At 44.8% G+C, this 26,201-nt stretch overlaps 1 protein-coding gene across 1 annotated transcript in view; it reads right to left on the bottom strand.

Annotated features, from left to right (window-relative positions):
* auts2a (activator of transcription and developmental regulator AUTS2 a) overlaps positions 1-24,551 on the bottom strand; it is a gene marked incomplete at both ends in the record, with an annotated part of 292,549 nt that extends 267,998 nt beyond the window's left edge. The window contains one exon of the mRNA XM_084449320.1: positions 24,282-24,551. Within this exon, the coding sequence (XP_084305446.1) occupies positions 24,282-24,551 (270 nt within the window). The remainder of the gene's footprint in view (positions 1-24,281) is intronic.
* Positions 24,552-26,201: the final 1,650 nt, after the last annotated feature.

The raw sequence follows: 26,201 nt of genomic DNA, 5'->3' as shown, positions 1-26,201 counted from the left end.
AACTACTAAACCATAAAACTATTTATACAGAAAGGTCCTTCCTCCCTATAGCGTGACGTCCTGGGCAGTAAAGAGTTACATCGCTATGCTACATCACTACTAGGGAGGATGGAATAATTCACACCTCAAGGGGCAGCCTTCCCTCTTCATGACAAGCCTTTCAATTAAGAGTAGATTAACACCTGAGGGCAGAAGGAGGGGTGATTTGATTAACCCTGCCCTATTACTGTCAGCCTCCTTCTATTGTTTCTGATCTACCCCGAGCTACACCTCCACAATGCTGGGACAACATGAATGTTGTTGCTCTAAACCATCAGCACGCATCACTGCTGATAGGTTACAGAATGAAGGAATCTCTTGGAGCGGCGTGTCTTTATTTGGCAGAGTGGATGCGGCGTGTCTCAGTAACCCTTAAGTAATGCCGTTCAAAGTCCCAGGGTGGACTAAACCCCAGTGAAAACCAGTGTGATGATGGGAAAGGCTGACCACAAACCCCCTCTCTCTATCTCTCTCTCTTCCTCTCTATCCCCCTCTCTCTATCTCTATCCCCCTGTCTCTATACCCCCCCTCTCTCTACCTCTCTCTATCTCCCTCTCTCTATGCCCCCTCTCTCTATCTCCCTCTCTCTATGCCCCCTCTCTCTATCTCCCCCTCTCTATATATATCTCTCTATCTCCCTCTCTATATATATCTCTCTCTATCTCTCTATCTCCCTCTCTCCCACGGGCACGCACTGACCGGTATAAGAGATCTCACATCCCCTTCCTCATATCCCTCATCATTTTAGTGTCTTGAATTGTGATGCCCATGTATTTCAGTACCATACTGCCATATGGGAAAATAAACTCAAACTTCAAACTACAACTTCTCCATGCCCCCCCTCTCTCTCTATCTCCCTCTCTCTATCTCTCTCTCTCTATATATATATATCCATCTCCCTCTATCTCTATCTGCCTCTCCCTCTATATATATATCTCTCTCTATCTCCCTCTCTCTATACCCCCCTCTCTATCTCCCTCTCTCTATCTCCTTCTCTCTATAGCCCCCCCCTCTCTCTCCATCTCTCCCTCTATCTCCCTCTATCTCCCTCTCTCTATACCCCTCTCTCTCTATCTCCCCCTCTCTCTCTCTCTCTCCTTCTCTCTACAGCCCCCCTCGTCTCTCTCACTCGTCCTCTCCCCATCAGCTCAGTGTTCCCAGGCATGCTCTCTATCCTCCTGTCATGGCAGCCACATAAACCCAGGGCGGGGTGGCGGCCGGGTGACCACGCGTGAACATTTCCCCCCGATTAGAGGCGCTAAAGCATCCCAACGATCGCCCACTTGAACGGGGGGGAAACGGACGAGATGGATGTGCAGGCACGGCACCGACTGAGGGATGGTTCCTGGGAGCCTCCGCCGCGCAAATTATCTCCTGCTAATGACGGGGCCAAACTGGAAACGAGTCGATACCGAGAGCAGCAGAGCGCACAAATTAATTTGCCTTTCCATTCATTTGGAGGGCAAAACTGGCAGGGGAGGGGTGTTGTTGAACAAGGACTCTGCTCTGCAGACTGATTACCCGAGTACTTGTAAGCCGTGTGTGAAAAGCAGCGTAACAAGGGCCTTTTTCACTGTGAATCTTTTGGAGTAACCGCTTGGCTTTGCGGTTGAAGCAGGTGACTTTATATGCCGGTGATTGAGTGGAGCATCTGAGCTTGATCTGAATTAGACCCCGAACCTATTGGGACTTTTGGATTTGATAACAGTGTGGGAAAATTCACAGCTGATAAATGGCGGCTCATATCGGTCAACCAATAATTCTGTCAGGCTCTAGCTTGCTCCTGAACAAAACATATTTCGGCCAAGATACAGAATTAGATTCGGATTCACTAAAACTGTTTGGCGAAAAAAAAGCCATTCATCTCGTACCAGCCTTTTCCTCTTATTAACTGTGACTGAAAATATGTTTTCACTTGTGAAGAAAAAGCCAGGCACAAATCAAAAGCCTCCAAAGTTATCAGCTGTTGGAGGGCAATCAGTGTTTCTAATTAGACATTGATTGAAGCCAACGCGGCTGGAGTCTGCAGGAGGGCCTGAGCCCAGACGTCAGCGTCAGAACCACCACATCCATCACACCTGTCACAGCTCCCCGCCAGCGGTTGTAGCAGCACATGGAAACAACACATCATTAAACGCGACAGGTAGTTATTCGCACATAACTCAGGCCATATTGTAAGCGGGGCGTCTCAGCCCCTCTACCGTTCCCCTCTCACTGTGAGATTTACTCTCTTCTTAGGACAGGCATCAATATCAATTACTGTCGCTTAAAGGTGCATTTAGGGAGAGGGGGAGAGGATCTGCCGCACGTTTGCTTAGTTTCCGACCTCGGTCTGGGCGATCACATTAAGCTAACAGTCGGGGGGCAGTGTGCGAGAATGGAAATCCGGTTGGTTCTTTACACTGGGTGAGATTCAATATGGCAGCTTATCAGAACTTGAACATTTACAGGATGATAGAAGCCTTTACCTGGGGGGGGGGGGGGGTATACTGTATATCATTGGTCTCCTCATTGGTGTTGTCAGGGTGAAAATAGATGTGATCATCAGGCAGAAGGCCTCAGACAGAACCAGCCAGGCCATGTTCCACCGTGGGCTGAATGTTAAAGCAGCAGCAGGTAGATTGGTCTCAGGGTTCCAAAGCTGGTGCTGATTCTGAGCCGGAGGCTGTATTCATAACCCACTGCCCTCCTGCTAGTGCGTGCCATCTCTTCAAGGGAATATATGTCTTCTTTATCACAAACAAGCTTGTCATGGAAACAGTATCTAGAGAGTGTAGGATATTCAAAACATTCTCTAAATGTCTGGTTGTTTTTCTTCAAGAATGTGGAATAATATGAATATAGAACAGTGATAACACGTCATCATGACTATCCTTTATAAGACATTTATGATATGATAATGTTGTAGGCGGGGTTGCAAAATTCCGGGAATATTCACAAACTGTCCATGGGATTTAACAGGAATTTATGGAATTAATGGGAATTACGGGAAATTACCAGGAACAAACTGGAAAATATGGCTGTACCCGACTCAGTCAAATTGTCAGTCAAATCGGACTCGTCTGTTCAAACCAGAGATTTGACGATTCGTTCCACTTTTTTTTTTCTTCATATGCCTAGGCAGAGGAGAGACCGCAGGAGTCAGGACAGCTGTCAAACTTTAAACTCAAACTCACAGGCAACACAATAAATAATGCCTATTTTTCTACTTCGGACACCCCCTTTTTATGCAGTTTCCCACAGCCTACATAAGGGTCGGGTGATTGAAGAAATAGGCCCAGTCCCCCTAAACCCTCAAGCCCTGAGCCCTCACAGACTTATTGACGTCACCTGGTAAAGTGGTTGAGTGCGAGAGGCTGCAAGGGCTCGATTTGGTCTAAAAGGAATGGGACAGCACTTGCGACATCACAGTACTTAGGTGTGAAAACATATTTCTTACGCGGACTTCACGGGAGCGCGCCCTTAAGTCTGTGAGTCTGCAAGGGTGGACATTGGGACTGGGCCATAGTCTGACTCCTCAGCTGTGCATTTGCAGGCGTGCGCGAATATACAGTAGGCAGCAGTCAAAACAAGGAAGTGGTTTGTCACTGAAGCATAAATTTGCGGATGTTAGAGCTCATCTGTCTATAGGATTTTCTTTTCTTCCAACGGATATCTTAGTTAATACAAGATTGATCTAGGAAAGCACTTTTGTGTTGTGATATTTATTCCGTTCGGGAAATGCATGTGATTGAAGGCTAATAGGCACATAGCAGAGGGGAGAGGGGTTCCCTGCCTTCTACTTCCCTCTGCTATGTCAGTCTTCAGTCTCTTTTTCCAGCAAAACAAATGCTATGGTAATAGCCTCAGTCTAAAACAAACAATTTCCCTGTCCTATAAATCACAAGGCAGATTGGTGGTCTTAGCCCACCAACGCATCTTGGCAGTGGAGCAAAAAAATGACTGACTTGAAGAATCTCAGTCGACTTATTCGACTCATCGACTTTCAGGGGGCATCCCTACTGGAAAACAGAATTTATTCCTGTTAATTCCCATAAATGTCCAGTTTATTCCCATTAATTCCCATTAATTCCCTTAAATTACCATTGGGAACTTTGGGAAGTTTGTGAATATTGCTGAAATGTTGCAACCCAAGTTTTACATAATTACTATTAGATTGGTTATTTATTTGTCACGGTAGCGCAATCTTAGCAGCAGCATACTGTACTTCCACTCCTGAACAGTGGAGCAGGTAACTCTCAAATATACATTGTATATATAATACAAAAGTGATTCTACATTACATTTACTGTACACCAATCCTCACAGGCATCCATATTTAAATTGGTAAAATGTAGAACGTTAGCAAGCAAATTACCAATTTGCCCGATTTGTCTGGCTGACCTTCCGTCCTCCACTGAATTCATGTTATCATGCCTGGGAGATAATCAGGCAGATGTGTGCAAAACACAAGCGATACACAAGCCCTCTCTACACATAAGGCCTCTGTATGTGAGCCAATCTATGGCAGGCAAGGCCGGATTCTTCACATTCCCACTCAGGCTAATTCAATACAGCGGCGACCCAGCCCTCCTGCACCATCAGCATAGTGGAGCTGGAGTCTCAACCTTGCATGTATGGTGACATTAGCCTATATACTGTATGAAACAGAAAGAGGGTATTTCTACATTTATTACACTGCTGTAGATAATGATGAAGCAAGACCGAGTCCACGGCGTCTTGAAGATGCTTCAACCAAATGTAATAACGTAGAAATCAATCCTCAGGCAGAGACCCCGAGTAGTATCCAATTCCATGCTCGCAGAGCGACGCTGATTAGGTTACATGTGAAACCACTCTGCTTGTCAAACAAGCCTCTCCACGAACCATTGAACATGGGCTTCTGATCTCCATTTATCATAGCCGTGTTGTTAATGCAACCACATACAATGCTTCATGCAGCGCAATGCATAATAGAGCAGCCCCGCAGACAACAATGGGCAGAAAGAGCAATTTTCCTGAAGCGTTCTGAAAATGCTGGGAAAATATTTATGATAGTGACTCCAGGCAAACTAGTCCTAACTCCAGCTTCTCTGATTATATTTTTACAGATCTGGCTGCCAAGCGCTGATCCTTTTCCCTTGCAAAGCAGCTCTCGACAGCAGAGATGAAAGACAGGGGTATGACAGGAAACACATTCAACATCTCTGGTTTTCAGGCTACAGCTTTGGTGGACTTGACATTCGCAATGTCAACTAAAGCATGCACATGCATATAGACACACACGCATGCACGCGCACACACGCAATACACACCACATCGTGGTAAAAAGCAAGTGTGTCCTCCTCCCGCCGCATATGTTTAAGGGTCTTACTGAGAGAATATCCGTCAGCCTGGATCTGGAGTGACGGCAATTTTTACAACTGGTCCTCATGTCAAGTCAGAATCATTCAAGAGGCTTTGTTCAAAGGACTCTTCAAATATCAAACCCTCTTGAAATGTCACTCACACCAGCACTTGTAATAGAAAGGACCCTTTATGTCTACAGCCACAGTTGCATAGCCTGCAGCCTATTTCTGAAAACAATTCATAACATTGCATAACCAGTAGTCTTAACTGCAATAGAGCAGCGAGGTCACTAAGGCCTGGATGACACTAGCGCCGAGGTCCATGGCTACGTTTTTGAATGGGGAAAACGATCCGTGATTATACGTGACTACACACAGATGGGCCTCCAATCTTCCTAAGTTCCTCTTTTCATTTTTCCCAGTTATCCAAACATATCCAATTCCTATTTTGATTTTTGATCAATGACTTACAACAAACCAATTCCTAGACTATTGTTCAATGATCACAGATTAGGATTGCTGACATAAACCCATTCAAAAGCCTACCTCTCGTCATATTATGGGAGCTATAACGTGAGGGAATGGATGAAGGACATAAAATAAACTGATTATAAAGAATATATATTGGAACATTTGGACTGAATTAGATTATTGAATAGAGAATATTATTCAAGAAGAAAAGGGCAGGAGTGCTCTGAAGTTCAGACAGGTGTGATGAAGGAGCTATTTTGTCTGGAACACAAACTGAGCTGGGGAGCCTACCCACGCGTATAGCGGCATATCTCAATAAAGGCTTTTTAAAGGTGTCCTATTATGCTAATTTTCAACAATTTAATACTCTGAGTCTTTGGGGTCCCCAAAACATGTCTTTAAGTATTATTTGCTCAGAATAAGTGTTCTAGCATGCCTCTATACCCCTCTGTTGACCACGAGATCAGATTGAGTGTTTTTTTTTTCATATGCAAATTAGCTCAGCTAAGAGCAAGTCAGCAGGCTAGAGAACGAGGGCTGTTGACAGCGCTATGCTACCTCAAGCGTTAGTGCCCATGTTATTATCTCCATGGTTGCATTCTGTTACCTCTAGCTACATTCGCTAGCTAGACACCACCAGGCTATATTACACCATTTGACTACAAACAATAAAAGCTAGATTCTGTAGGCCGAGGGGAATCCAATGATGTCCACTGCTTAACATTTGATCATTTTTAATGACCACTCGATGAACTAGAAGTCTACCAATTTCATTCCACTAACGTGACTCTAACATATGATGACATGAGCATCCGGTTGAGGCAAAAGGGGAGTTTGTTTGTGTTAGCTAGCTAGCCTGCCTTAGTACTATATGCAAACAAACACACATCATAATTACTTACAGTTTCTGCATAATTTCCACGGACAGTTGCTATTGCTTGATCATTCAGAAAGAGTTTATCTGAAAATCCTGACCCAGGTTGGAAAAGCAATCGGGCAAAAAATGGCTAGCACACACTGCCAGCGTTTTGCCAATCTCAGCGGGAACGTTGCTATCAAAAATAAAATGTATCCACTCGGCTCTGCTGTCCTTTGAGCTTGGGAGACGATCTGTGCTGCTTAGTACATTCAAGAACAGAGCATTTTCTGTGCGAAGACATTATGCTAGCTAGCGGGGTCCCCGAACGTGACGTAGAGTGACATGGGAGATTTGAATGGCTTGCTGGGACTGACTTTTTTCTAATGTTTTCATTTTGGCTGACCACAACAAAATGATTGGGTTGTTTAACTTCATACTTTTTGTGTTAGTCGGCCCATCAGAGACTCAAATGTACATGCAAAAACAATGAAAAGTTAGTTTTGTAAACGTGGACCCCTTTAACTTTTTGCCAGTTACTTTTTTTGAAGAGAAAATATTATTTGAAGTGTCTACTCTTGTTTGGGTTATGATTTGAAATGTCTACTTTCTGGGGGGAACCTGTAAGCTAAATATTGAATACAGTTTAAGTTATATCCCACATTATTATTATATTGCAGTTTTTTGCATGGCTCCTCTTATTCTTATTTCCAAATTTATATTAACTAGTATCCACTAAGGTAGGCTACTATAAAACTCAAACTCGCAAATCACCTGTATGATTGGTTTAATGTGAAGTGAACACTGCGTTACAGTGTAGCCGTTTTTTTACAAAAGCCTCCGGATCTGCCTATTATATTAGAACACACCTCCGGATTTCAACCTCCAAAATGTAGCTCCGGCCATATCGATCCGCCTCTGTGTTCAAGCTTCATTTTGGCCACGGTGGTGTAATCGCTAGGCGCAAACGTAGGTCTTTTTCGGGAAAAACGCCGAAAAACATAGTAGTGTAATAGGGGTCTAAAGCTGTATAGAAGGCTTGGTACAAATGATAAATGCACCCCTTGTAGTGTGGCTTGTCAGGCAAAACAGCCCAGGTTTGCATTTCAAATTGCTCTTAACAGCTATTTAACTCCATTTAATTTCCAGCTATTAAAATACAGCCACGGCTCGCTTTTAAACTGCCAATCTTCTCTCAAATTGTTCATTAAATCCCTCAACAGGGAAATATTTTGTCATTTATTTAAATCTATAATTTGATTTGCAGAAGAGACAAAAGTAGATGCACAATGTCAGATCCTATTTTTTCTGCTCATTAGTGACAGAGAAAAAGAAAAAGTCAACAAGACAGGAGGAATTCACTCCACTGAAATTTAAACTGTGACAAATTATATTTGAACAACATACCACATTTAATTCTCATTATGTTGTTATTCAACCAATCTCCCCTCCCCTCCCCTCCCCTCCCCTCCCCTCCCCTCCCCTCCCCTCCCTCCCTCTCACAATCTTCTTACTGGTGATCCAGTAAATACTCGATAAGCTGATCCTACAGTTCCCTACAACATCCAGACTAAAACAGCAAAAGCTGTCAGCAGCATACGTACACGTGGTGTGTCTACCAACGAACAAAACTATGTTCTTACACTGCAGGATACAGCAGACACATTGTGAGAGTCTCTCTCTCTTACACACACACACACACACACATATACACACACACACACACACACAGACTAATCAGCATGTCAATGGTTGTGCCTCAATCTCAGCAGGCAGCAGCCGGAGTGAGTCACATTTGAAAGGAAGGGTGGGGGGTTGGAGTCAGCCAGTTCCCGTAGTGTAGTGGTTATCACGTTCGCCTAACACGCGAAAGGTCCTCGGTTCGAAACCGGGCGGGAACAGCTCCATTTTTCTTTGAAGAGAGACGGGCAAAGGTAGCAACAGAAAAGATAACAAGAATGTTCTATGTGACAACAAACTCTTCAAAGCAACAGTCTGCATGCATTCTAAATTTGAGTAGTCTATACCTCTTATATACTTAATACTAAATAAAGTCACTTTATATTAAGGTCCTCTCTCATTAAGCATTAGTTAATAGGCAATAAGGTCCTTATGAGGTGCTTATTAACAATAAGTATGTTAATAATAGCATTATAAATATGTTTATTGTTAGATTACTAGACATTTAGAATAAACTAGTTAACAGTTTATAAACTGCTTGGGAGTGTTCATAATAGCCTTATTAGTTTCTTATACAAATTTATTAGCTGTTAGTTATGCACATACTGATATTTCTTGTCAACAGTTTATAAACCGCTTAAGAATGTTAATAAAAAGCCTTATTAATTAGCTTTATTATCCATTAATTATGCACTTATGCACATTACTATGCATTTTGAATTTTGAAAAGTGCCTTATTAAGGTTAAAAATCCCTTTGAATCTGGTACCCACTGTACTACTAAATGCATAGGAGCATGCATAATAAGTGCATACGTTGTTTCTTAGAAATGTCTTATAGTCTAAAAATAAATGTGTTTATAGTGCTATTATTGATATGTATAAACATCTTATTAACACATACTAATGTTAATACGCATCTTACCCATTAACTAATGCTTAATAAGAAGACCTTAATATAAAGTGTTACCTAATGTTGTTTCTACAGGTATTACTATGTAGTTACTTTGGAATAAGGGCAACTGAATGGAAAGTGTTTTCTGTGTTTCCTCACATTAATAAACAAGGAGAAACATATGCCTCTAGAGCTTTCCCCAGCCAGCACCAGTCAGAGGTCAAGTGGCTCTTTAGAAAGATGTGCAATAGCTTCACATCAAATGGACTGGGAGATGACAGGGTCCAGGAGTAATGAGGCTTTACTTGCGACAAACATCCTTAAGGTCATTCAGAAAAGTCACTGGGACATTTCCACTTAGAAATCAATTACTTGAACTGCATTCAGACCAACGCCTTCCATGGGGTTGCATAATGCTGGGGAATTTCAAAAGGAGAAACTTTCAATGGTACAGTATTTTATTCAGAAAAAATTAACTTAAAAGATAAAGATAAAGATATAGCAAACACAAAGCAGCTGAGTCATTAAAGACTTACAATGTAAAAAAGAATCCATTCTTAATGCGCAAAAATCTAACATTCCTGTGGTAATTTTCCAGAAATCTTTCACCCCTTTGGAACCGTAGGCTTGCACCTAACTGAAGTCATGACCTGAGATGTTGGTTTGTTTTAGAACATAAATCTCCTGAATTAGCCTCTTACAGATAACCCTCTGAGATCCATCACTTGAGTGTTTTTGAAATCCACATAAATTGTCTTTTATACGGCTTTGGTTTTATTTATGTACCATTACTCCTCTTATACATACTGAAGGGGACATCAGAAGAAATGTTTACAAAAACGCAACTAATTTTCATGTTTATTTGACATGCACTCAAAACCAGTCAGTGTTGAAGTTTATTTCAGTTAAATATTGGTACAGTATATTGCTATGATCAGGGCCGGGGTGCTGCGCGATTTATTGCCGGGGGGGGAAGGCCATTCACCGCGGGCCAGGCCAGTTGGCGCACCAGGCCACCGGGAAATCTCCCGGTGATCCCGATGGCCAGTCCGCCCCTGGCTATGATAAATCGTGAGGGATAAGTGATTGAGCTCCTCTGCGAAAGTCGTCTTTGTAGACTGTTTGGCTCTGCTCTAGCAATTATAACAATTATAGCAATTATAACCGGGTGACAACAGAGCATTAAAAAAAAAAACTTGGAGGTGTGGCCTTCATGTCTTCAACATGTTTCTCAAAGTGACAGAATTATTTCTCTAGGCCTAGGCCTACTCGTCTATAATTTTACCATTATTAAATAATTTAGGTTACTACTGTAGTGGGCTCTTGACCCTTGAAAACGAGATGGGTTCATCTCAAGGGGTTATTCCTAATAAAATTTCAAACAAACACCTTAATTATGGACATAATTCACCACAATCTGTTGTTCGGTGTATGTTTAACACACGCAGTTATATTATGTGCCTTTCAGCGTTAGGTAGATATGGTCCCTGTAAGAAAGCAGTGCACTGTGGGCAATCTGTACATTTGTTACTGGATGCAATACTCAGAGCATTGCTGAGTAGCCCACTCCCTAAGTAGGCTCTGTAGTTAGTTAGCTAGCTAGCTAACATTACATTCTAGCTACGTACCATGCCTGGTCTAGCTCAAGTTGAGGTTTATTGCCATTTGTAATAAGAAGAAGAAGAAGAAGAAGAAGAAGAAGAAGAAGAAGAAGAAGAAGAAGAAGAAGAAGAAGAAACTTTTCACTGAGACGATCTCAAATTGCTGACAAAACAGTCTAGCTACATTGTCTCATCCAATGCACTAGCTAATGTTAACATTACCTCAATTCCTGAACTTAGCTTAAACCAACCCATTATAATGTTAGCCTAACCTAATTTAGCTAAATTTAGCTTCTCTAAATTATAACTTAGCTTCTAGTAGTAGCAGCAGGACCGAAGACAGAGGTAATCCACGTGAAGGTAGTATCGAGGAATCCACGGTCTTTCGGAGCAGCAACAGCTGCGCTGACTTCAAAAAAATCTGCCTGGCTTCATAGCACCTAGTTAAAGAAAATGTAGCTGGATAGCAAAACCTCCCAACTTAACCTAACTAGTTGTTGGCTGTGAGTATTTACAAACATCTTAGACTGGATCAATACAACATATTTACAATACATACACATGGAGCGGAGCGGCAACACGTCAGCCAGAATCCCCGTTGCCATGGAAAAAGATATATGCATACATATCTAGTTACATATATATATAACTTACTGTATATACAATGGAAAGATTGTTAACTTGGGTTAATGTGTACAGTAGGTCACAGACAAATTATGGAACATTCGGCAATATTAAACATTACTGTTGGTTCCATTTTTATTACCAAATTCCACGAATCTGTCTGCGTTTTCCGCATCACAGAAATCATAGGGCCCATGATAGATGACAGATGGCATTTCCCTTGTTGCTTGCTTGTACGTAGCTCAAAGTAACATATTGTAGCTCAACAGATTTCTAGACATGATCTAGAGAGTTGATCCCCCCTCTTACACACTGTGGCGGCAGAGAGTGACAAGAATAGCTGATTTTCTACCCTACTGTTCAAATTATACAGCACTTAAGTAGAACAACTACAATGAAACAAGAGGTAGCTAGAATTGGTGTTATAAATGTCAAAAGCTTATTTCAGGTTACTGAGACATGTAGTCCCCCAGATACAGTCTGAAGAAATTCCTATTATCTTGCAAACGCATTAAATGCCACATCATACTATATCAGAAATATGATATTGCTAATCCAGAAAATCCAGTCAAAATTACAACACAGGAAACAAAGATGTTCAATTATTCATTAGCTGCAGGAGCGGGCGGCGATCTAATCTGGACTGTGGCTGAGCCGGAGCAGAGCTGAGCAGACCAGGCAGGCCCTGCACAGCCTGTCAACTCCCCCTTCCTCCCTCCCTTCCCTCCCTCCCTCCCTCCCTCCCTCCTAACCCCTCCTCTCCTCCCTCTCTCTCCCCTTCCCCCCTGCTGTGAGCTGCTGTCCCCAGCTCCTGCTCTGGAGGGGGGGATTAGGGAGAGCAATAATATTATGCATTACGCACCGTCCGCGCTGATGCAATCAATGCTCCATTTCACAGGAGCCCTTTTGGGGAGAGAGAGGAGAGAAGAGGGAGAGGCAGCAGGGCTGTGTGGCAGGCAGGCAGGCAGGCAGGCAGGCAGGCAGCGAGGGGCTCCTCTCTGGCATCTGTCTCCAGTGTGGAGCTGAAGCCTGAGCCCTGTGGGAGCGGGGGATGACGGCCCAGACACTGAGGTGCTGTTGACAAGCAGGGCTACCCGCCCCCCCTCCTCCCCCTAGGCTCTCCCCACGGCTGTAATAGGGCCGTTTATACAGCGCTCAGTACAGGCCCGGCTCAGTACCACCGAGAGGGAGCGAAGCACCGCGCTGTCTCCGTGCATTTTAATGTACAGTACGGTCCTTAAGAGACAGAGCACATGGCTGTACAGGATGTTTAGGCTGAAATAAATCACTGTCACCGCACGTAGACCTAGGCTAGCAGCCTTATCTATGTCAGTTCAGTTGGTTTGAGACTATAGAATACAACACCTTCCATTCAGAAAAGGCCTCAGATCGCCAGGGTGTGAGATTTCAATGTATCTGAAATAGGCCTCCATCAGAATCTGAGCCTAGAGGTCGGGGGTCGTTGGGAATGGTCATAAGCTGACTCAGTGTGTTTCTAGCAGACCTTGACTCTTTGATATAACCAGGGTCAGTCATACATATTAAGGAAAGCTTTATGCATGTAATATGTAGATATTTTATGTCTCTGTTATTATTCTGCTTGTTATTATTCTGCTTAATGACTTTGTGATTGTTTCAGCACTTTGAGATTGTCTCACAATGAAAGTGCTTTGTAAATAAAATGAATATTATTATTACAGTGTTATTATCATCATCATCATCATCATCATCATCATCATTATTATTATTATAATTATTATTATTATTATTATTATTATTATTATTATATCCCTGCATTCATACTAACCTGCCTAGACAAACGACGGTATACTGCTGTTGACTGTGTTCATGTCGGCACACAGGTACTGTTGCCGTGTCAACGCGTTCCTGCCTGCTAATCTAGGACGGTAGCTTGTAACGGTTATCCTTTCATCTGGTCTCTGGAGGTACCTTAACACGCTGACAGAACAGGAACAGCCGCGCTGCCAGCCGTGTTCTGTCAATAAAGCTCCTTGAAATTGAAAGTGAAGAAAAACATACAGTGCCCCGACCCTTTGAACAGCCTACTGTTATCATTCATTTTTCGAGAATAAATACTGTTTATGCTGTCTGGTTTAAAAAAACGTTTTTAAAACTAATAACATGAGAGGCTGGTAGAGGAGAGGAGCAGTGTGATTATGGCAGGGAGAGAGAAGAGAGGAGAGAGAGATTAAAGGGTCTATGCCTACACAGTCTTTAATTGGCTTACACCTGCCATTTATGTCAATGGTCCTTGATTAACTTGATTAGATGAGGTAGCATTAGATCAGGTCTGGGGAGAGAGAGGGAGGGCTAGCATGGAGGCTATGGAGGGACTGGGGTTGTGTGTGAGTGTTAGTCAAGGGAGCAGGGCTGTGTGTGAGTGTTAGTCAAGGGAGCAGGGCTGTGTGTGAGTGTTAGTCAAGGGAGCAGGACTGTGTGTGAGTGTTAGTCAAGGGAGCAGGGTTGTGTGTGAGTGTTAGTAAAGGGAGCAGGGCTGTGTGTTAAGTGTTAGTAGTGAAGGGAGCAGGGCTGCGTGTTAAGTGTTAGTAGTAAAGGGAGCAGGGTTGCGTGTTAAGTGTTAGTAGTGAAGGGAGCAGGGTTGCGTGTTAAGTGTTAGTAGTGAAGGGAGCAGGGCTGCGTGTTAAGTGTTAGTAATGAAGGGAGCAGGGCTGTGTGTTAAGTGTTAGTAGTGAAGGGAGCAGGGCTGTGTGTTAAGTGTTAGTAGTGAAGGGAGCAGGGCTGTGTGTTAAGTGTTAGCAAGCGCGCCGGCAGCCGGAATCCTGTACGCACTGTGCGTACAATTTTTTTCCAGGGTAATACCAAAATTGTAGGCACGGTCCACTCCTCACACTCGGCGTTACATTAAGCCAATCACTCAAGCTGTTAGAAACATTAGCCTACATTAAGACCAATGATTGGTGTTTATGTCACTGTCTGTGTCTGACACTTGTCACTCGTCACTTGATCGATTTCTGCCGCTCAAAATCGTTCCCTACGACTCAGCTGAGCCAACTGCGTATAGACCTTATGATTTCAGTAGCTTCCCCTGCAAAAATGTCCAAGCGACAGCTAAGTATTTTTCAGGCATTTGAGAATAAAAATAAACGACTTACTATCCGTGAAGTCGAAGAGTTAGATCATGTCAATACGGTGCATGAAGAGCTCCCGGTGGAAATTGAAGCTAGCTACGATGCTAGCCAAGCTAACGTTAGGCCTGCTACCGCTACCTCCTCGCCCTCGTCCTCCGTCAGTGCAGTGCAGCAATCCATGGACCAGGTAGGCCTATGTGCTGCCTCTGAAGGTGACACTGGCGCCGTCAAAGCTGATGAACTCAAAACGGCATCGGACTCCGTCAAACTAAAAGCGCTCCAGTCCAGATTCAAGCCTCCCAGAGGCTGGATAGCCCCATCTAGGGTAATATGTGGAAAGCAACGGAAAATACCTGAGGATCTTTTTGATAGAGCATTTACCCCACTTTGCGTTACAGCAAAAGCGTTGATGGTGTTTTTTGTGTGGCTTGCATGCTTTTCTCCTCAGGAGACACGATTCTGAGAACGAAGCCACTTACTGACTGGAGTAATGCAAAGAAAATTGTTTCGAGACACTTGGCAACACCAGCTCACCATAGTGCCCAACTGCGCGCAGGTGAATTTATTGATGTTGCTTTGGGGAAGAGCCAGTCTATCTATTCAAAGTTAGATTGCTCACACCAACAAGCAGTAGAGCGCAACAAATATGGACTGAAAGCAGTCATTGAGCTAATTTCTGTTTGTGGACAGCAAAACATACCCATTCGGGGCCACACAGATGAGCGCAGTAATTTTCAGGCACTTCTGGAATATCATGCAAAGGGAGATGAGAAGCTGAAAGAGTATTTTGAAAATGCACCAGGTAACGCAAAATACATCAGTCATCAAACCCAGAACGAATTCATTGAGATATGTGGAAAACAGATTCAAGACTAAAGCTGTGTGTGGCTGTGTGTTGAGTGTTAGTAGTGAAGGGAGCAGGGCTGTGTGTTAAGTGTTAGTAGTAAAGGGAGCAGGGCTGTGTGTTAAGTGTTAGTAGTAAAGGGAGCAGGGTTGTGTGTTAAGTGTTAGTAGTGAAGGGAGCAGGGTTGTGTGTTAAGTGTTGTGAAGGGAGCAGGGTTGTGTATTAAGTAGTAAAGGGAGCAGGGTTGTGTGTTAGTGTTAGTAGTGAAGGGACTAGGGTTGTGTGTTAGTGTTAGTAGTGAAGGGAGCAGGGTTGTGTGTTAAGTGTAGTGAAGGGAGCAGGGTTGTGTGTTAAGTGTAGTGAAGGGAGCAGGGTTGTGTGTTAAGTGTAGTGAAGGGAGCAGGGTTGTGTGTTAAGTGTAGTGAAGGGAGCAGGGTTGTGTGTTAAGTGTAGTGAAGGGAGCAGGGTTGTGTATTAAGTAGTAAAGGGAGCAGGGTTGTGTGTTAGTGTTAGTAGTAAAGGAAGCAGGGTTGTGTGTTAAGTAGTAAAGGGAGCAGGGCTGTGTGTTAAGTAGTAAAGGGAGCAGGGTTGTGTGTTAAGTGTAGTGAAGAGAGCAGGGTTGTGTGTTAAGTGTAGTAAAGGGAGCAGGGTTGAGTGTTGAGTGTAGTGAAGGGAGCAGGGTTGTGTGTTAAGTGTAGTGAAGGGAGCAGGGTTGTGTGTTGAGTGTAGTGAAGGGAGCAGGGTTGTGTGTTAAGTGTAGTGAAGGGAGCAGGGTTGTGTGTTAAGTGTAGTGAAGGGAGCAGGGTTGTGTGTTAAGTGTAGTGAAGGGAGCAGGGTTGTGTGTTAAGTGTAGTGAAGGGAGCAGGGTTGTGTTAGTGTTAGTAGTGAAGGCAAGGATGTTATTATGGGATAAAGAGAGCCGTGTAAATTTGACCTAGCCACTGTGAAATTCAATAAAGCTCTCTTTAAAAAGCCAGCCAAAAGCACCTCCCATACCTCCCAATGAGCAGGATCAATATGGCAATGGAAGATGGCTGCCTGCTCAGGCTTATCGGGTAAATGGAGGATCGTACAGACTCGTAAGGAATGATCATATATATAAGCTTGTAGAGTATACAAACAAGCTATGTCAGCGAATCATGACTGATCCAATTCAACAAAATTCAAAGACTGACGTTACATGTTACATCTATAAATAACCTAACCAACGCTGAACTGTTTAACGTTGAGCTGTTTAACAAATCGAATTGTTTAACTACACACTTTTCTATGCCTCCACAGCGGTTTCAGTTAAAATAGACGCCAATAAGCCACAGTGGAACTATACATCCCCGTACTGCGACTGTAAATAGAAATCTCACGTACAGTAGCAGCGACCGCTACGGACGGCGTCTGATGGCGTCTGCTTGCTGAGTGATAAGGGATGGGTGAATAGCCAACGAGCCTCCTCCACTCCTGCCTGAACACTGTAGCTGATACTCTGCTATTTACTATGAGAACTAAATCCAGGCTAAGACCCTGTCAGCTCGGGGGTCTGTGTGATGTGTGGGTGCGTTTGTATGCGTACAGGCATGTGTGTGTGTGTGTGTGCGTGTCAAAGAGGCCTCCAGCGCAACAAGACTGCAGACATTTGAATCTCTCCTTTGTCGTGAAAATGTACACGAATTGACGCAGCTATGGTAAGCTGTCGCGGGAGCGGAGGTGTCAAGCGAACGGAGGTTCGGCGCCGGGCTGCGGGTCCGGGGGAGCGGTTTAGGAGGCCTAGAGGGGTCAGAGGGGAAGGCCGTCCTGAGTCTGCTTCCCTGGCCTGTCCGCCTGCACGTCGGCCCGCTTGCCTGCCCGTCAGTGAGGGAGCCGGAGAGAGCCGTGTGGTCAAGCGTGCTTTAAAGAGTGGGGCGGTCAGCTCCGGGCCAGGAGAGACAGGTAACGACAGAGAGAGAGAGAGAGAGAGAGAGAGAGAGAGAGAGAGAGAGAGAGGGAGGGGAGGAGAAACCGGATATAAAGAGTTAGCCCTGTGCTCTGTGACCGTATGCGTGTTGGCGATGTGTATTTGCAGTGTGTTCGCGGTTTGGGTGTGTGCGCATGTGTGTGAATGTGTGTGTATAGTGTGTTCGCTCCTAGTAAGGGGATGTGTGGTTAAGAGCTGCTGGCAGCCAGCCTGCAGGCCTACACCTGTGTTGCGATAAGACAGAAGACATCACTTAAGAGGGGCCCTTCACACAGAAACCCTCCAATCACGGAGCTGAATAACCAGCAAAACACAGGGAAGAAAGAAGAGGAAAGTCACTTAACCCCGACAGTAGTCAGACAGTTGTTTGTGTCTGTCGAGATGAGGCAACAGAATGCAAATTCATGTCACAACACAAAACAACACATCTGTGGCTGTTGTGACAGTCTCCAGGTCTTTGCAGGAGATGCGTTCATTGAGCAGCAATGGTGCTGCTCTCCAAAATTCCTATTTTTTCCAGACAGAAGGCATGTGACTCAAAAGGTGTTGAAAACAATATAATGACAAACGAATCCTTGTCTTTTACTCTAAGTTAGTGAACTCATACACACACGCGCGCGCACACACAAACATGCAAAGAAACACACTCACTGCCACACGTACAAACACACACACACACACACACACACACACACACACTGCTCCCCAAACGTTACCCATCACAGTCAGCTCCATTTAGTCACATAAACCCACGTATGTCTCTGAGCTTCAATTCAATTACTGCACCAACCATCTTGCCAGGCAATCTCATCCCATTAGAAACAACACACTCTCATTAAGCCCCAACCGAGGGACCAACTAGAGTTCTAAAATGTACCTAATGCATAATTTACTCCGGCCCCATGCTCACAGCAGTACGGATGCATCTTAGAGTGATGAAATAAACAGCAATGATCCAAGAAGGAAAGCAATGTGATGAATGACAGGCCTAAATTATTAGCTACAGACACAAACACACACACACACACGTGCACACACGTCCCATATGCATGCGCACGCACACACACAGATAGGTATATGTGTCAGCAGGGTTTTTGCCTTACGATTTCCACGCAAGCCTTGTTATGAATTCCCAGGAAGACTATTTGTCACCGGGAGTGTTACTGTCAACTTTACTTTCCCCTTTTCATCTTTCACTGCTTTCTTTGATATTCCGCGCGTGTAAACATGAGAGATTGAATCCTACAGTAGTCGCTGGACGAGGCGCGTTCCTCGCCCAGTGTTGGAGCGAAGCGTGTGTTTTACATATACAAACAGGACGAGCAGTAGCGCCGCGTGGGCGTCCATCATTCCGATACAAAAATAATTATTCAACGCAACGCAGACCCCCACAATGCACCGCGTCGCCTGCAGCGCCCGGGCGATACGCTCCTCTCTCTCGTACCTAGTCTACGAGGTCGGGTTGCGTTTTCAGAACACAGATCTTCCATCTAGGCCGGCGGTGCGGTAACCCGAACCGCTCAAGTGGCTGACGTGAAAGCAGACTGCTGGTCTGTCCTGAATCTGCCTGGTCATCTTTAATATCAGGCGGCCTCATAGACAGCGAGCTTATCTCACAGGCTCCGCCTCCAGCGGTTCTGTCCGCTCCGGGCCGCCGCACAGCGTCGCCACGGCGTCCTGCTTCCTGGCTGCGGTGGGGGGGAGGGGAGACGCTGCCAGGGAGCTTTTAATCAGCAATTCAACATGGTTTGACCTGGAATAGACCGTTTATATGGAATAATTGCTTGTGGAGAGAGGCCCAGCCTGGGTGCGCGCATGTGCGCGTGTGTGCGCGTGTGTGCGTGTGTGTGCGCGTGTGTGCGCGTGTGTGCGTGTGTTTGGTACAGAGAAAGAGAGAGAGGGGGGGAGAGAGAGAGAGGGAGGGAGAGAGAGAGAAAGAGAGAGAGAGAAGAGAGAGACTTGACATCAATGGACCACAATCAACATGGTGCAGGCTAAAGGGAGAGGGGGGCAGAGAGATATCCTGCCTAGCCCCCCCCCCCCCCCCCCACCACCATAGGACATAGAGCTGCATATAGCTTGACCTTTGGTAACCTTAAGACCAAACAAGCAATCTATTCTGCTTCACAGTTCATTGTCAGTGTTGTTGAAGCAGGTATGTTAATCCCAATCAGAATAACGCTTAAGCAGGTTTTTGATCCTGTTGACCATAAAGAACAAGGTCTGTGTGTCTATCTGACAGAGCTAGAGGATTACTTGGACCAATGGAAATATCCACAGCGCTGAACTTGGAAGAGGAGAGAGCATCAAACGTTCAAAGCTGCAGGTGGGGAGCTCAACACACACACACACACACACACACACACACACACACAGGTGAGTCAGCTACCATTGGTATTCACTTTGCAGCCAGGCAGCTAGGCAGGTCCTCTCTCGATCGCAAAAAAACAATCTGACCAAATGCATCCCGATGGGGCCATTTACACAGGGAACATGGGGTTCTTCAGCCTGACTCCGGGCACTGCTCTACTACCACAATGGCACTTTCAAATCAGCCTCCGCAAACCTTCGCCTGGTCCCCCATTCCTCTCCCAGCCCCAACAGATGACAGATCATGAAAAATAGCCTGGGCTCTAAGGGATGGTGACATTTCAGACCTATGAAATGTATTATTATTAACTAACGTCAGCAAGCCAATTATATGTGAATAAAATGTAATTTGCCTGTGTGCTAATACAGCAGTTAAGATCTGTCACAATAATGTATTTCCGCAGCTGAGGACTGCATTAACCAGTGTCTGGCAGACTTAAATTTTACAAGCTTCTGCAGAAGCATTAATCCGGTGTTTTTAACAGGCTCTCTAGCTGCGCCGTTAGCAGCAGGTTCAGCTGCACAAAACAGCTTGCTGTTTACACTTTGGCTGAGTATTCTCTCCCACTAGCGAGAAGTGACACAAGGTTCTGGCGGATATTTGAGTTCAAAGGCTGCAGCTCCTCCCTTCCAGAGAACTATTTCATCTACATCCAGATGCTTTGGAAACATTGTCTGCAAGCAACTAAATTTAGCATCGTTGGCCTTGAATAGAATGCACTGTACACTGGTCTAGAGCCTGACACAATATGCATGTGGAATAGAAGAGATTCACTTCCTTCCTTACAATTACTCTTCCCACAGGGAACTTCAGGTAAATGTCTGCTTTCTACTTGTACGTGCTGCTAAACCACTGAATATGAAGAAAAGCCTGATACGTGAACACACATACTGTAGAACATCCACTCAAATGAAGGTAGTATCTGGCACTTTCATCCTCAAAGACTTTACAACGGCATTCAAGAGAGATACTATATTCACCCTTCTCCCAGACACTCCGCTCACATCCGTGAAATGTAGTCACACAAGTGACTACAAAAAAAAACGTGTAACTGTTATTTGTGTATTTGTGTGAACTCGTCAACACTGTAAATGAGGGGAACCTCAGGGCTTTACGAGTATAAATAAAGGCTATGAATGAATGAAAGAATGGGGAAAGAAAAAACTTGTGCTGAACTCTGTTATCATCTTAAACATATTGGGAATCTTCAATTAAAAGCTAGACAGGCAGAGCTGTGTGTCCGTGAACAGATGCTGGGGGAGAGGGGAGGAGGAGAACGTGAGCCGGTGGAGAGTTTTATATGTGATCTACAGGGGTCTCCTGCGTCCCCTCATGCCCATTAACAAGCTCCTTCCAGTGCATTAAAACACAAGAGCAAACATTTACTATGGTTAACGGCCGCTTGGCTTCTGCTTGCTGTGCATAACCCCAGCTGGTGTTTGTACTGCCTGTGCCATCGTGTGCACATGTGTCCCGGCGCGAGCTGTTCCCTCAACCTGTACGATCGGAAGATCACTCAACCCGTACGTCTTTCACGTGTTGGACCACGCGCCTCCACATTCATCATGTTGACTGGCGCTCGGCGAGGAGGAATTAAAAGGCTTGCTAGCCATGACGATAGATACAGTAGCACGCAGCGGTGAGCACCCATGCTGCATCCCGACGGTACACTACACATAACAGCATAATGACACAAAGAAATGTCTGTGAAATGATCATACACCGCCATGTGTATCGTGGATTTAATGTTGATGAATGACTAAAGACGCAAAGCCCTTCGTGAGCCGCGCGATGGGATAGCTACATGAGAGGTCTGCTAGACAGCTATGTAAACTGGTATGTGGAGATCAATGAGGATTTGAGCGGGGCCGGGGGAATGGGGGCCAGTTCGTTGCCTCAGTTCATGTTGCATTGATCTGGAAAGCCCCCTCCTCCACCCCCACCCCCACCCCTCCGGCTGAGAGGTTGCACACTAACCAGAGGACGGCAGGGGAATTCGGCCCGCGTGTGAGCGTTCGCACGTAGGCTATTGTTAAATAAGGCGATGGGAAGCGTTCACAATCCCGAACGCTGGATTATCTGGCTGTGTCGTCGAACACATCCAGTGATGACAGGACGTCATATTTGATGTGTCAGTGAATCAGCAGCCAGAGCCCCTTCATACGTACCATTCATCACGCTGTGACAGGTTCAGAATGCAGCTCAATGAACGTCTGCCGTCACTGCCAAGAGGCTGAGACAGACAGATGCAGGGAAACTAATTGAGGGCTTGAAAGAGTAGTATTTTGTTCAAATATACATTTAAAAAAAGATGGCAGCGTGCCACGGAGTACGAGGAGAGCTGTGCCTCTCTGGAGAGCCTGTGGGGTTTCCGGTCTGGCATTTGCAGCCAGTATTATACGGAGGGCTGGCTTCATACTACATTGTCTCTTTATTCATTGAGGTGACATTTTAACTGTGGGTTTTGAGACAAGGCAGACCAGGAGTATGTTGGTACATTTCCTTTCACATTACTCTTCACAATGACGCACTAATCGATGTTTTCCTCTCCCTCGCACTCACCATCAGACACCACTGAGACGATGGCTTTTGGGGAAAAAGATGCATAGTTTTAATTCTGGCAGGAAGGCCGCGACTGCTCTCATGTAATTAATTTTACCGGAGAGGACCCTGTTGTTATTGCATCCCATAGACATAAAAGTAATTTTTCATCATCATAATGTGAGATAAACAGAAGCCAGCTTGTTTCCACATTCACCTTCTTTCAACACAAATCTGCCCCCCTTCCCACAACCCCCACAGCTTACCAATGAACATATTACAGTTTAGTAATATTGAGTTTATTACAATATGTCAATTAACTTGAGCCTTGATAACATGCTATATAGGCCTATTGATCTGTTTAGGCCTAAGCGAGAGATCTCTCGCCAGGAGTGACAACAGCACGACAGCCTGCTTCTTTATGACAGCTGTCTAAAGCCCAGTGACAGAGTACACATGTAAATGTTTGGCCTGTTCTGATTAGAGAATAACGAGGAGAGGCTCAGCATCTCTGGAACAAGAGCAGAGCAACACCGATCACAGGGACGGGTATTGTAACAGCATAAAGCATGATGGCATTTGTAAAGTAAGAAAATCCAGCAGCAGAGACAATGGCAGGCCCTCTAGAGTAGATACTGTTTTAACACGATCTATTCCTTGGTCAACTTACAGAAGCATAGATCTCAAAAACAGCACATAAGGATGGCACAACTGCAAAATGTCACAGTTCCAATATTCTCTTCAATACAACGGACTACAAATAGCCTTTGGCCACTTGTTAGATATTCAATAATACATGAAAAACTACAAACTACAGGGGGTTGTAGTGCCTATTGGTCTTGACCAAATGAAGCTTCGTGTGGTGGATGAAAAGGCCAGAGCCTAACGGAGGTGTAATGTGGTCTCAGAGTGTGGGCAGTGTAGCTTTAAGTGATATTGAATAGAGGTGGAGGAGAAGAGAGAGATAACACTACAGTTATTTAGTGCTCTGGCATCAGGCTTTCAGAAGAGACAGAGCTAAATAATTTAGTAATTTCTCAAAGCTCTGTAACACAGGGCAGGTCCTCCTGCCTGTCTCAGTAGGCAGGCTTAATGGAGCGCCTGTCACCAAGGGTTCACTTGTAAAGGAGAGCTGCAGCTGTGGAACATCTTGATTTCAATACGACGAATGAGAACACCTCGCTGACTTTCATTAAACCAGCTTTGCAGAAAATGAACTTCACTGACAAATTGAACCCCAAAAAGATGGATGTGGAAAGAAATGTGGAAATGACATCGCTCGGGCCATCGGCTACACTGTGAGACCGTGAGAATGGGGAGCAGGAGGGATAAAATTGTGAATTGTATTATGTGAGAATGTCACTGGTGAGGATAACACAATCAAAAAGGCAGGACCATTGCACTTTTTAGGGTACCCCATTTATCAAGATAACTACTGTTTCCTATAGGCCTACCTGTATATAACAATATACCAGTCACACCATGTACTACCATGTCTCATTACCTGTAACACTATCACCTTAGTAAATCACAACAAAAACCTCCAAACAAACCGCAGGAAAACTCGCCATCAAGAAGATATGGGTCATAATCGTGTGTGTGCCACTACTGCCCTGCTTTGGCTTCAGACCTATAAGCCCATGTCTGGCGCATTCCTGTAAAAACAAATCCTAAGCCCAACAACGCTCCTCTCTGTAACAGATAGAGATCACTGGCGCGACCACCTCGTTTAAAGACACATATGTTGGGATCCAGCTCACACTACAACAACAGAACATGCATATGGGAGCCAAGTGCAGGAGGGCCAGCCCACCGAGGCTGGAGAGCGTAGCAGGCCGCTCTTAACACAACGCCCAGTGATTTACGGCCCACGCAGCCGGCAGAACATAGAGACGACATGCTAAAAGCACATGTTGCCACGCGCGATCCCCAGAGAGAACAGAGTATAGGCAGCACACTGTTGGATAAGTACTCACCTCCAACGCTTCGAGGGTCATGAACCCAGCGATGGAAAAGCCATCTATGATGTCATCCTCGGAGGAGTTGGACTCCTTCCTCTTCCTCCGTGGCGGCCGGGGCCGTAAGGACGGCGGCCCCCGACCTTCCTCCCGCTCCGAGTCGGAGGAGAGGCGGAACACGGAGCCCCTGGCGTGCTTCTTCCTCACGCCGTTGGATTTCCACTCCCGATCCCTCTCTGACCGAGACTTCCTCTTTCTGCGCAGCCCACCGGACCGAGGGCCATCCATCGCCTCGGAGGGAAAGCCCGCCTTAAGACCACTCTAGCAGAGAGAGGATCAGCCCTGTCTAGGGCAGCAGTCTCAGGCTGAACGGCTGAACTCCCAACAATAAGGATTCCCACAGGAGGTTTTGCTACAATATCCAACGAGTAGTAAATATCGATATCAGTGCATGAAATCCAATAGAAAGCAAGCAATCATAAAATATCCAAAGCGCAGTTGTTCATATAGAGAATGCATTGAGTCACTGTAAGCACACTAGGTTCCAAGCAGAGGTGCCCAATGGCGGACCAGGGGATCCGCTGATAGAGAATGTTCTGTTAAAGGTTGACGCTGGAAAGTCAATTCCAAAAGACGAAAAAAACAGAAGTTCAAGTTGAATAAAATGTCTGGTCACTGGCCTTGTCCTGCCACACCGAACTGACTGTATAATGCCACATCCTTCTCCTGGAGAGATCCACACTCCACACACACAGACAGACGTGTCTCCCTCCTGAAAGCCAAGGAGACAGAGAGCATAAATTTGCAACATGTTCATTCAGCAGTTCCTAGCTGTAGAATGCACTGAGTAAATGAGGCTTTTTCAAAAGGGACTGATATCACACAGCGGGCTGTAACCATTCTACATAATGTGTAAGATAAATTAAGGTTTCATTAGTGTGGCCACAGACTCATCCACTGACTATATTGTGCTTTCTCACGACGGGTAATCATTACGCCCTTTGGGTGAGATCATTATGTGTTTTAAGTGCCCCTCAACTGTTATCTCTGGCGTCCCACCACCTAACTCCCTACGACTGTACTCTGTTCCATCCTTGAATGAAAGAAGCACTCTCTCTCATCATCATCTATTGGGATTTATGCTATTGACTGGTTATTCCTTATGGGGAACTTATCTGTCTCATCAACATTATGCACCGCTTACACCCTGGCTAATTATTACACTATTACAGTAGCCTGTAGTTCAACAGTTGCCAAAACTACCTCCTGCTTTCAATTACTATTAAAAGCTAATTTGGTCCCATAACAATCACTCTACACAATAGCCTAGATAGTTAGTTTCAGTGGAATTACAGTGCAGGTACATTGTAACACTGGACTAACTAACTGAACAGCATTCTTTCCCTCTTAAATCATCATCTCACTTGGATTTCTAGCATGCCCAGAAGAACCCATTTATAATCTGACTGCTGGTGTTTAAAGCATGGACTCATAAAATCCCACCAATTTAAGAGTGCATTTGTACAGCAATGTAACACATCATATTCGTTTAATGTCAATGCCGCCGCTCTCCCATAGCTGGTCTCTCCATGACAACCCCTCAGCCTCAACAAGTTGTTCCACAACAGACTTGTGTCTTCCATAAAGATCCCTTCAATTCATTCCCCTGTAATCACATGTGATTCTTTGAGGGTCTGTGATGAGAACAGTGCCAACCACTGATCTAGACTGATGACAATAGACATGTCTCCCCGTGAAAATGCACTTGAACATGAGAGAACATGAGCCAGAGAAGGTCATGGGCTACAACAGCTATTCAACTGTTTACACTCTGTACCAACATCAAGGTTCAACAAACATATTCAACAGCTTGTCTTTGTGAAGTACCATGGGAACATTTTTAATCACTTCATATGGTATTACATTGCAAATACTGAG

Source organism: Borostomias antarcticus, assembly GCF_949987555.1.
Source record: "Borostomias antarcticus genome assembly, chromosome: 15".
Taxonomy (NCBI): Eukaryota; Metazoa; Chordata; class Actinopteri; order Stomiiformes; family Stomiidae; genus Borostomias; species Borostomias antarcticus.
Note: the sequence above shows the minus strand (reverse complement) of the source record. Positions and strands in the feature narration are given on the sequence as shown.